This window comes from Podospora anserina, chromosome 5 (genome assembly GCF_000226545.1).
Source record: "Podospora anserina S mat+ genomic DNA chromosome 5, supercontig 9".
Lineage (NCBI taxonomy): Eukaryota > Fungi > Ascomycota > Sordariomycetes > Sordariales > Podosporaceae > Podospora > Podospora anserina.
The window spans coordinates 488,299-500,151 of NW_001914843.1; the positions used below are offsets into that span (position 1 = coordinate 488,299).

At 51.9% G+C, this 11,853-nt stretch overlaps 3 protein-coding genes across 3 annotated transcripts in view; 1 reads left to right on the plus strand and 2 right to left on the minus strand.

Annotated features, from left to right (window-relative positions):
* Window positions 1–4,133: 4,133 nt before the first annotated feature.
* On the minus strand, window positions 4,134–5,878 carry PODANS_5_8780 (uncharacterized protein; the record flags this gene model as incomplete). The annotated part of the gene is made up of 3 exons (XM_001904661.1): window positions 4,134–5,306; window positions 5,359–5,476; window positions 5,541–5,878. 3 exons carry the CDS (start codon window positions 5,876–5,878, stop codon window positions 4,134–4,136), a joined length of 1,629 nt encoding a protein of 542 aa, XP_001904696.1.
* Window positions 5,879–7,606: 1,728 nt separating this feature from the next.
* Window positions 7,607–8,721, plus strand: PODANS_5_8790 (uncharacterized protein; the record flags this gene model as incomplete). The annotated part of the gene is made up of 3 exons (XM_001904662.1): window positions 7,607–7,799; window positions 7,859–8,110; window positions 8,165–8,721. 3 exons carry the CDS (start codon window positions 7,607–7,609, stop codon window positions 8,719–8,721), a joined length of 1,002 nt encoding a protein of 333 aa, XP_001904697.1.
* Window positions 8,722–11,670: 2,949 nt separating this feature from the next.
* Window positions 11,671–11,853, minus strand: part of PODANS_5_8800 (uncharacterized protein) — a gene marked incomplete at both ends in the record, with an annotated part of 3,238 nt that continues 3,055 nt past the window's right edge. The window contains one exon of the mRNA XM_001904663.1: window positions 11,671–11,730. Within this exon, the coding sequence (XP_001904698.1) occupies window positions 11,671–11,730 (60 nt within the window). The remainder of the gene's footprint in view (window positions 11,731–11,853) is intronic.

Genomic DNA, 11,853 nt, shown 5'->3' on the forward strand with positions numbered 1-11,853 from the left:
ATGGATGGGGGTGGTCAAGGTTGACAACAATGATGACTTTTTGCACAGAGGCTGGCTTGTTTTGACTTGACTTTGTCCCCCGACTTGGCCAGATCTTTTCATCCATCAAACGCTGGGTCTTGGTTTGCTGTCTGGGTTGGGTACGTAAGGGAAACTGACTGTCTAGATCGTCGGAAACTCCCAACCCCGTTCCGACGAAGCAGGGTGATTTTATCCCAGAAGGTGACTTTTTGTTGGAGTGTCGAAAGAAGGTGTGGCTGCATGATCAACATACACTCCCGGACGGGAAGTCGGGTAAGGCAGGGTTAGGTAGTCAAAAGGGAAAGAATTTCTTGCCCCACGCGGAAGTGTGAGAAAAGGTTGATCAACCGCCGCGGCAAATCACTTATGCAAAATAAAAAAGTGTACCTTGCCTTTGAATAATATCAAGGTCGGATAAGGGAGGTCACATCGCCTGATATCTATCTACGCATCGAAGGTCACGGTAGGGTGGATTGATTAAGCTGCTTGCCGCACCACACAGGGTAGGGTGTATGGACGGGAAGTTATCCCGTTGAATGATGATCAAGATGGGTGTCCCTTTCCCGCGCCTTCGTTATCGCCGCTTATAACCGGCATGATGATGTGTTTTGGGGGATTACCGTGGGAATAACGTCGGGGGAAGTTTGGGGGGGGGGGGGGGAAGGGACACATCTGAGGGCCAAGACATCTGCCGGCGTCGGTGGAAGAGGGAGTTTATGTGGAAGAGATCGGCTCGGCATTCGTGGTATTGTGAAGCAGTGGGTGATACTATCGCCACTTGTGTTCTCGGGAAGGACAACGTGGAGCAGGTAGGTGGTGGGTTGTAGATGTCGGCGTTTGAGAGGGATGCAACGTCGCCTTTCGGGGTCGACGATATGGTGTCCGCATATGGTGATCGATCGACGGTGGGCTAGGGAGAGACGTGGTTATTGCAGAGGACTTGTGATATCACCGAGGTGTTTGGAAGAAGAAGTGGTGGCTTCTCGGCACTTGATTGCAGTACCTAGGTAGGCACTGATCTCGAGGATGGATGACAAGGCAGGAGCAGAGACGGGGGAAGTGTTCATCAATACTTTTTGTGTCTGGTCATCAGATATGACGGTGAAATAGGCAACGGTATGTGCAACATGGGGTCTTGCTGAATTGCCAGCAATAAACAAGAGCAACAGAACATCTTCCAAGCCTCTCCAAGCATTCAGACTCCCGTTGGAACCTTCATGAGTCTGCCCTTCAACATTTACACGTGGCTAATAGGCAGCAGCGAACGAACAGTTCTAGGTCCTCGTATTGACAAATGCCTAGACAGCACTCTTTTCCATCTCCAGTAACCATTGCATCTAGGCATCAAACAACCCACCAACCAACATCCACACGCCCAACCACCCATTCAATATCAACCCTTCAAAAGCCAAGTTTCTCGCCAAACCCTTTCCCACCTCCCCAAAACCGCAAACATCTCCTGAGCCAAGCTATACCAAGCACCAACCACCTCTGCTGGCAATATAAAGCCCTATGAACTCTACAAAGCCAAGGCAATCCTTCCAACACTCAACCGCACCTTCTCCAAGGCTGGATAAAGAGACTCTACCTGACCGGTTAAAATACCTCAAGCCCTACTGAAAGCCAAGATGGAATAAACACAGGGCCAAGCATTCTCGCGTAAAACGAGAAAACCTAGGTGCCCTACGGAAGAATTAGCCATCCCGTTGTTGTAGCAGCCAACCGAGAACGCCACGCAGAAAAGGTTGAATTGACGAAGATCGAGATTCAACGCTTTTTGTTGGCTTGGCAGCAAGTAGGTAAGAACACAAGAGATTTGGTAATGATAATTCTGCGTGTTGTTATGAAGAAGGATGTGAATGGTGTCTCTTGTGATTGGGACGGACTAGATTTGGGCAACATGAGCATCAATACAGGGGGGTGGAAAGGGTCTTGTTGATAGGAACATCGTTCATGTGTTTGTAGATGACCTATAATGACACGTCTCTCCTACATAAAATCTGGCGGTATGAGAAAGGTCTCTTTGGTAGGAGCGTTTCTGGATGTGGAGAGAGAGACAGAGAGAGAGGCCTACAAAAGATGTCCGGTGAGCAACACAGCTCAACATGCCCCTTGGTACCTTAGGTATTACTACAAATCATCATCACCCTTTGCCACTGGCCTGCAAAGTTATACAAGCACTGCAACAGACGGGTAGAATCCTTCACCGACGTGTCAAGAAGTCATGATCTAACAACCCCCCAAACTCATCACCACAAACCACCGCCATCCCCCGCCGCCATGAACCCCCACTGGTGCATCTATACGAGCCTGTCCACAGAATTTCGGTAATGTAGCCCATCTCTGGAAGGAGGGGGGCCTTGCGTCTTCGGTCGGCTGTACATCCTTCCTGCGATATGAGTAAGTATTTATCTTTGTATCTCGAGATTTGGGGGCGGAAAAGCGGAGTGGTGACGATGGGGGGTATCGTGCTTGTCTCGCGCCCGAGCAGGAGGGAATCGATAAGACAGAACCGAGATGGAAGGGGAATCTTTCCTCTCTTGAACTAATGTTAGACGGGGCCATGGCTCTGCTGGAACAAAGACTTAGCTTATCCAAGTTGTGATGATGTACATGTTATGAGTAGGTATATGGTCTCAGGGTTTCTATGACAGTCTGTGTGTGTGACAGCCTCTAGACGTAAAGAGATCCCTGTCAAGGGGAGGTTTGCAAGGAGAAATATCAACGTTGACAGACTATCTGATGAGAGATGTGCTTAAAGGGATCCAGTACGAAAGCACCTGATGAGGATGTGTGACGGGACCTCTCTATCAACAGCCCACAAGGATGTCTAAGAGGCGGAGGCTGAGGCTGAACACCACGATAGTTGCCATAGTGGGTTGTCTCACGAGCTCGCTGACGTTATCACTTGGTCACTTCTGCTAACTGGAGGTTGTGACTGGAAATGTATGGCTGGCCTTGTGGTAGTGTTGGGAGCAAAGGTCATCATCCAGGGGTTACGATGTGCCTTCTCGCTTGTCTCCCCGCCGAGGCGATGAAAACAACAGCACCAGGTTATTGAGCCCCTTAAGGAGCAGCATCGTGTGGAAAAGCAGCTCCACAGCTCCACTCCATGCCCATGGACGGAATGCTTGAGGTGGTCAGTTTGTGCCTCCTTCGCATAATCATTTCGAGGCACTCGACTATACCCACCCATAACAAGACAACTGGCGAGCACGCCGACATCTCATCCTATCACCACAAGACTTCAAAAGTTCCCAACAGTACTACGGCCGAGCATCATCAAACTCCAAAAGTCCATCAGGGTCCAAGACACTTGTCCCTGCCAGGCAAAACGAGGCGTCGGTCAGGATAGACATCCATAAACATCAAGCACTCAAAATAAATGAAGAGGGCAGGAAATAAAACTCCGTCATCTGAAACCAGATTTCTACATGGTGATCTCACCGACGCACACATAAAAAGACCAACAAGCCCCGCGTTGACCGCTTCTTCGAGAGCCCGAGACAAGCAAGACGCAAAGCGGCAGCTGCTCACCGGTTAGCAGTCAAATCGACAACGTATGTACCCTGTAGCAAGATGTCTTGAGCCCGGGGAGGGAGTCAGGGAGGGAAATGGTCCATGGGGGTGGTTATTCAAAACTTGGATTGAGCTGGGTATCTTTTGAGGTTGGTTGAGGGGGGGGGGGGGGGGGAAGGCGCGCCGGCCGCAGATCAACTGATCTCGACTTTTTGTATGCACGCAACCGGAGTCGCGCGCCTGGACCCAGTGAAGAGGAGCGGTTCGCTGCTTCCAACATCATCTAAGGCCGTAAAGATGGTAACGTCGCACACGGGTAGATTCCATTGTTGAGTAGCCGTGTCAAATCTGACATGAAGGCCGATGTCCCTCGCGTGATGTGCGCCTTCGGGTGGATCTCGTCGGTATTGACAGGGGAACCAAAATCACGCGTTTCCAATCAGGGACTTGGACCGCCGAGAGGAATGACGGTGATATGGTGTCACGAGGTGCGGGCAGGCAAGCCATGACGGCCAGGTAGGTAGCACAGAGGGCACAGTGAACGGCACCAAAGATGTGAATGAAAGACATCCCGATCCCTTAATGCCATGCTTTTAACAGTCGCATCGCCCATACCAGCGTGGGAATGAGACAATGTCTCGCACCGTTTGAACCCCCGACAGATAGCTCAGCAGCCGATCGAAGCCCAAGCCAAACCCACCGTGGGGAGGGCATCCCCATCGACGCAGGTCGGCATACCACTGAAGGCCGTTTCCAGAATCGTCCTCGGATGCAGTTTCTGACGGAGACTTGATGATCCCTTGACGCGTCATTATGTCCAACAGAGGTTCCAACTGGTGCTCACGCATCGACCCACCCGCAATTTCACAGAGTTCGGGAACAAGCAAGTCGAAACAGTCGACCGTGACTCTGGAAGGATCTTCGGAGCCGGGACCCCGGGTTGGGCGCATGTAGAAGGCCTTGATATCACGGGGGTAGTTGGTGACAAAGACCGGCCGGTCCTTGCCAACCGTCGAAGCGATGAACTTTTCATGCTCAGACTGCAGGCCGGCGCCCCAAACCGGCTTGTGCTCGAACTTGTCTTCATGCTGCTTCAAAATGTCAATAGCTTCCGTGTATGTGATACGGGGCCAGTCTGGCTGCATCAAGCCCTGCCAACGACGGTCAACCTCTTCCGCCGGAGCCAGATCTTGGCCAAAATGGGGTGTCCGTGTCAGCAAAGATTTGACCGTGTCTGACTGGTATAAGTCCGTGCCAAGTTGACGCATCATGTCCTCAGCGAGGTCCATGACGGAGTTCATGTCGTCGACGAAGCTCATCTCTGCTTCAAGCATGTAGAACTCGCTGAGATGTCTTGATGTATCGCTCTGCTCGGCGCGGAATACAGGGGACAGGGTCCAGACATTGCCGACTGACTGTGCAAGGGCCTCTAGATGAAGTTGGGTCGAAACTGTGAGGTACTTCTTGGAGCGGAAAAAAGAATCTTGTGAATCAGCAGACTCCTTGCCAGGTTGGCCGGCCGTGTCATTGGCCGGGTTCAGAGTAAAGACCTCGCCCGCACCCTCACAATCGGACGATGTGATGATGGGCGGGTGTGTCTGTACAAAATCCTGGCGAGCAAAGAACTGAGTCAACGAAGTTACGGCTTCGGACCGCAATCTCAGCAAGAGAGCATTGAGCGGTGTTCTCGGCCGCAAGTGCGGCAAAGTACGAAGGTACTCGGGTGTCTGATATTTCTTTTGAATGGGAAATGTCTGGAGAGCAAACTGTCAGAAATCGGTGGGTGTCGTGTGGGCGTATGCCATGGGAGCCACATACCTTGGCATCTGAAGAACCCAAGACCTTTACCTCCCTGACTTGCAACTCGTGGCTTTGTGCGGCGCCAGGAGAAGCAACCCAGGAGCCGGTGAGTCGGACGGCCGCGCCGACAGTCAGGCTACAGATGTCGGAATCAGCAAGATGAACAACCGAGACAGACGTGTCGGAATGATTGCTCCCACCCTTCAGCCAGACCGGACTCGATAACGGCCTGCAGAGGATCCAGCGAGGAACCATCGGCGAGCGAGACAAAGCGCCAGGCTTTCAGACCACGGACAGACCGGACATAGCCGTGGACAACCACATTGTCGACGTTTTGCTCAGGTTTCCACTTGAGCAGCTGAGAGATGGCACGGGCTGGCTGTACCGGTACTGGTGCTGGTGCTGGTGCTGGTGTTGCGGTTGCTTGGTGTGATAGACATCGACGGGAGCTGTGACTCGGGCGCGAGAGCATTGAGATACGCGAGACAAGGGGACTTGCTGATGGCCGCATGGCAGACCCCAGAACGGAGGGCCGCATTGCTGCTCAGATCTCTATCGAAAATAAGCGTATGAGCTAGAATGGACAAAGTAAAAGAATTGCCCAGATCAAGCGAGGTGCATCCTGGTCCCGTCTGTCGTCCACCACATACCTAGGTGTCTCGTAGTGAGTGAGTGAGAGAGTGAGAGAGTGTGTGAGTGTGTGTGTTAGTGTGTGTGTGTTAGTGTGTGTGTGTGTTAGTGTGTGTGTGTGTGTGTGTGTGAGCGTGTGTGTGTGTGTGGTTGTGGTCTTGGCATTTTTTCTACATGGAATGGATGGGGCTATTCTGAGAAGTGGGGATGGCTTGGAGTGGGGGCAGCTGGTAGCTAGGTACCCGCTGGGTCGTCCCATCTTTGATCCGAACCTCACCTGCCGTTCTCGAGACGTCTCTCGTTGGTGATTGGTCGGAATTCTTGCCTGTCACCATCACCTGGCTCCCTGGCTGCTGCTGCCGTCACTGACAGCGTGCCATCCAACCACTAATTATGGCATCAAGACCTGAAAAGGGTGAAGCCTCATGCAACCCGTCGATACCACACCTTTTCTCCATCTGAAAAATACTCTCATTCTGGAAACCTCCGCTGCGTCTTCTCTCGCACTTCCGAGCCCTGGAGCCATCAACCGCCATCCATCATCCATCATCCATGGCGATCACTTGCCCCGCTCCCGACAATGGACCACACCCCCTCTTTTTCTAGCAGAAGCACCAGAAGCAGCCCCGCAAGGGAATAGTCCGTCATGGAAGTGTCAGACATGCAGCTTTTCGCATCTTTTTGCTCTTTAGGTTTGGAAACCTCCCTCCATCTTTCACTCCCCCACGGCCCGCGTGTCGATCCTGTATTGCTGAGAGATCCTCGACGAATTGCCGTCTCATTCGATCGAACTGAGAGGAGGGCCCATGTCTTGCCCTCATTGGTCTTCACCGCAACTGCTTGGTCTATTGGTTTCAGCAGCTGTCCGGGGTTCACTTCGGACTCGATGAGCTATTGATGGCCGCTCTTGTGTGCCATGTATATCTCCTCGCTGGTCTACTTGGCACGCATACACACAGGCGCGGGCCAATGTCTTTGGTTCCCAAGAGGCGCTGGAATACCAGATTGACTCAGACTCAAGATGGCGCACTCGATGCGACACAGCAGACACTCGCAATTCCATGAGTCTCGGCAGCTTGCGTCGGCCTGAGGTCCATGGCAAAACAGCTTTTGCTCTGTCCTCCCTCACAAGGTCCCGGCTTTCCGTCGACCTCGAGGGCTCTTGCGGTGTGTCGGGGCCGGCCATGTCTGAAGGCTGGCTCTCTCTTTCAACCAAGCTGGAAGCTGACGAAACAAGTTGTTTTGGCTCTTTCTTTGCTTTTTTGCATGTTTCAAACCGTCGAGTTACACGGGGGAAAAAGAGGGTTCTGCTGCAACATGGACACATGGACTCGCTCAAAGCAACAAGGTTGCCATCCCAGGCCGCTGTCGTCTTGTGGGCTTTGGAGATCTCGGACTTGCTTGCTGTTATCGGCACATATAAAGCAGCTGGATCCCTCCCAGCTCATGTCTGTTTTCAGTCTGTCCATCAGCAGCAAGCACAAGCAAGCAGTCTGAACTAGAACTCGGGCTTGGTTTGGTCATATTGTGCCGTCTCTACCAGGACTATAGTCTTTTGACAGTCTAGGACTACCTTCTTCGCCGCAAGCAAACAGCCCTCCCAAAGACAACACACACACACACACACACACACACAATGCCTTCCTCCAGCTCCAAATCCTCCAAGCCCAAGCCCTCCGAGGTTGCGTCGGAGACAAAAAAGTACTACACACCCTTGATCAAACACGAATACGCAAACCGATGGCAGACCTGTTCCTACATCTGCCGTCAGCCTCTGATAGATATCCAGTTCGAAGACAGGCCCCCTAGTGTGACACCCCCCGTCTTTTGTAAGCACGACGCTCCACTGCCGGACACCATGTCATACAGCATGCTAACCCGAACTCAGACGTGTCCACGGGTGACCCGGTTGACATGACGATCAACTGGCAGATCCAATCGGGGACTTCTATCCCCTTCATTTGCGCGGCAAACGACAGGCGTCCCGGCGGCGACTGGGAGACCGGGGCGGTTGGCTACGAGGAACGCCTCTGCCGGCGAAGCACCCTTGCAGCGGCCTTGGCTACCCCAGGGCAGGGTTCTGACCTCAACGACCACTATCCCATCCCCATCTGTGCCGGGATCATGTCTCAGGATGTTGGTAAGTGTTCTGACCTGTTGCCTGCCTGCTGCTCGACACTAACACGGCTCACAGTCGTCTTCCGAGGGCCCCACGATAAGTACGAGAAGCTCCCGCTGGAGCAATGGCGATCTCTCCCGGTTGTCTCCGTCCCACCACCGCGGTGGCCCAAACTGACGCAGAACGGCACAAAATACTCGTTTGCCGACGAACGGGAGATGGTCAGGGACAAGCTTCGGGGTGCTCTTCGAATCTGCGCCTACTATCGCTATGACACCGTCGTGATTGGAGACTTTGGGTTGGGCAATGGCTACCGGAACCCACCACAAGAGCTAGCGGAGCTCTGGCGGGAAGTGTTCCTCTACGACCCCGACCTCCGAGGCCGTATCCGATGCGTCATGTTTGTCTTTGAAGATCCCGCTCAAAGCACCATGCAGCTCATCCTCGACGAGATTGCCAAGAAGGCCAAGGGGGGTTCATCCAGCAAGTCGAAGAAGGGCGGCTCCAGTTCTTCCAACAGCAACTGCCCCACCGACTTTCAGATATTCAACCAAGTATTCGACAGTGCCGAGATCCAGAGAGTAATCGCAAGGCCGGATGCGAGATATGGGTTAGACAATCTTCTTGTCTAATAACTAAGCCTTTCCTTTCCTACCCAGTCGGTTAGGCGTTTGGAGTCAGGTCGGTCCAAAATCATTTGCGGATTATGCCAGCATTTGTTTGTGGGAGTGTGTGTGCAACAAGAAAAACTCCGTTGTGGTCTGCTCTTAGGGGGTTCACGGTGTTTGATTTCTCTACATATTTCTCTTCTCCGGTTTTATTCCATCACACATCACAGCACGCTGGATTGGCAGCTTGGCTGTAGGCGTTGGCCATGGTGGGGTTGGTCCCATATCACTGTTCATCATTATCCTAATATTGTGTGTTCTCAGAGCCAAATAATACGTTATTAAACCCCTGCCATTGCTGTCATCCCTTGCTTACCTTGTGGCTATCAGGAATTCCTGCTTTTCTGACAGTCCTGTCTAACGGAGAACGCCACAGACTGGGCTGACAAGAGCCCCGAGAGCCTGGACCTTGGGTTGCGGGCCGATCAGGTTGTGCTGACCGGGTCGACGGCAATAACAGTACCGTGGAACAGAACAAGGCAAGTCATACGGACGCACCCCACCCTTGCCGATTTGACAGGTTTGCATGTTGGTTCGACATCACTGCTCTCTGGCGACCGGCTGGCTGTCACATTTCTAAATCCCGAACATGGGAAAGACAGGCATTGTGGTCTGCATGAGATTTTCTCGAGGGACACATGTTGATTGGCGTTTAGAAGGAAACCGGTCTAGAATGCGCGAGATTTCCCCCAAAAGGCCATGGTGGCGAACGCACGCACTGCATACTTGATACTTGTGAACCCTCACCGGGACTCCTGGTTTGGGGATGGGTCTGCATATAAGTTGCTCTTGCGGCATGCTGAAGCGAATAGAGTCAAGCCGGCACAGAAAGGAAAAAGAACACCTAAACCACGCAGGCCTTGATATCATTCAACAGCAGCAAAAGCCGAACCACCCCCTGCCCTGTGCGCATGTGATATCGAAGTTCTTGCGGAGGGGACGTGGTTCGACACGCAAAAGCCCGGGCGAATAGGAGGAGGCGGTGTGAAGCAAGGAGGCTGTCATGTTTGCTTTATGGGCGTACATGGTACATGGCATACTGCATGGGACATGGGGCGTGGGCTTGGCTCTAGCTGTACAAGGTGAGGTGCATTGCATATACGCTAGCGCTCCCAGCAAGGCATCTCGAGAAGAATGCACATATCCGCTTCCGTACCACAACCTACCTTATCTTCCCTCCCGCACACACACACACACACACACATCGTCTTTTTCTCTTTCCCCCCACCGAATCACTATGTCATTCCTATAGGTATACCTACCTCCACCCAACCTTCAGCTCCCATTCTTCTTCTGCTTCTTCGGGCACTGGCGTATCCCCGGCATTCACTCCTTTTACGAGTCCTCGTCTATCATTTGTTCCCCCCCCCAAATCACTGGAACGTGCCTCCTCAAGCCACCACAATGCGTCAATTCTCGTACGAGAAAATAATGGCACGTTTCCAGAAATATTGAACCACCACCTACGTACACTCAGGGTCCTTTCCCAAGGGACCCCCCTCATCAACCACAAAACCAGGACTTAAAACTCCCCCCAAAGGTCACGTTCGAGACAGGTCCCACAAAATGGATATGTACCACATCCCACAACGTGAGTCGATAGCCGCGTGCTGTGTAAGTGTAATCATCACACAACACAAACATAAAACCCAACTCTATAAGCAAAAAAAGAAAAAATAAGAGTGTATTTTTTCTCCCACTCGGTACCGCTTTGTATGTATGGTCCCGTGGGTTTGCTGCAGTGTTGGATGTCTGAGATCGAGTGATACAGATCGTAAACAAGGAAGGTAGAAAGAAAGCCATGTACCGCTCCTCAAAACTACGAAGCACGGAAAGAAACAACGGAGATAGCGCTGACTGCGGGACTGCAGAGGAATTTCTCACTTGGCTGCTAGTCTCTGTTTTCTCTATTCAACAACGATAGCTGGAATAATGTGCTGTGATGTATAGCTGCCCAAATGGAAGCTAACAACCTGCCTTGAAAGCCACACGTGCCATACAAAAAGAAAAAACATACCTTTGACAAAAGAAAATAGACGCCTTCCACCCCCTTATCTGTACCTGTATACCCAACCAACCCCCTCTTTAGTTAGGTAGTTCCCGTCAACAACGAACCCCCTATTAACCCCCTGAATTTCTCCCACCCCCCATCCGCCCACGCGATCTGATCACCAACATGCATTCCGCCCCTGATCCATCACCAAGGAAAATTCCATGGTGATCATCACCTAACCTCCAATAAAGCAAACATACCTGCCTTTTTCCCTGCTATCCTATCATATCCAACTAACCGCACACCCCACCCAACTAACTGCATCATCAGCAAAACAGCAGAGATGTGATATGTGAGAGGTCATGTCGCTGTTTATGTATGTACCTATGCTAGCCGCTTTTTTCTACTCCCACCAATGAGACAGGGACAAGACAGACATCAGAAGAAAGAAAAGTTTCCATGATGAAAAAACTTTCTCGGCTCGGGTTCTTGTGAGCGTGCCGAAGAAAGGAGCCGAGGAGCCGAGGGTAAGGGGGAAGATATCGCTTGCCGGTGTCGGCGGAAAAAGAAAAAAGCAAACAAGAGAGAGAGAGAGAGAGAGAGAGAGAGAGAGAGAGAGAGAGAGAAACAGGAAGCACCTTGGATGGGTGGGATGGAAGGATGCATACCTAGGAACCCGGAAGCTCAGTTCTCACCAGTCCATAAGGTAGGTAGCCACTTTAGCAACAGCGTTTCTCCTAACAAAGCTGCTCTGGCAACTCGGGATGGTTTGATAAGTCTAACAAGATCTCACCCCCAGTTCACAAAATTTCTCCTCACATCACTCAAAACTCGCAACCAAACATTCCTTTCACATTTCTATTGCTACCTTTGTAACCATAATATTACCTTTTTTCCACCAGTACAACCCCCTCCCTGTTCTACGCCCCCGGCACAACAGCCAAAACATCATAAATCTTCTCCCTCACCGCATAAAACGTCCCCCTCCCCCCCCCACCACCCCAGGTGGAACTCCTGCCACATCCCGCCCCCGAAAATTACGAGGCAGGATATGTTTCTACGATGGAGGGCTTGCGTCAACCGCTTTTTCCGAAAGGGAACAC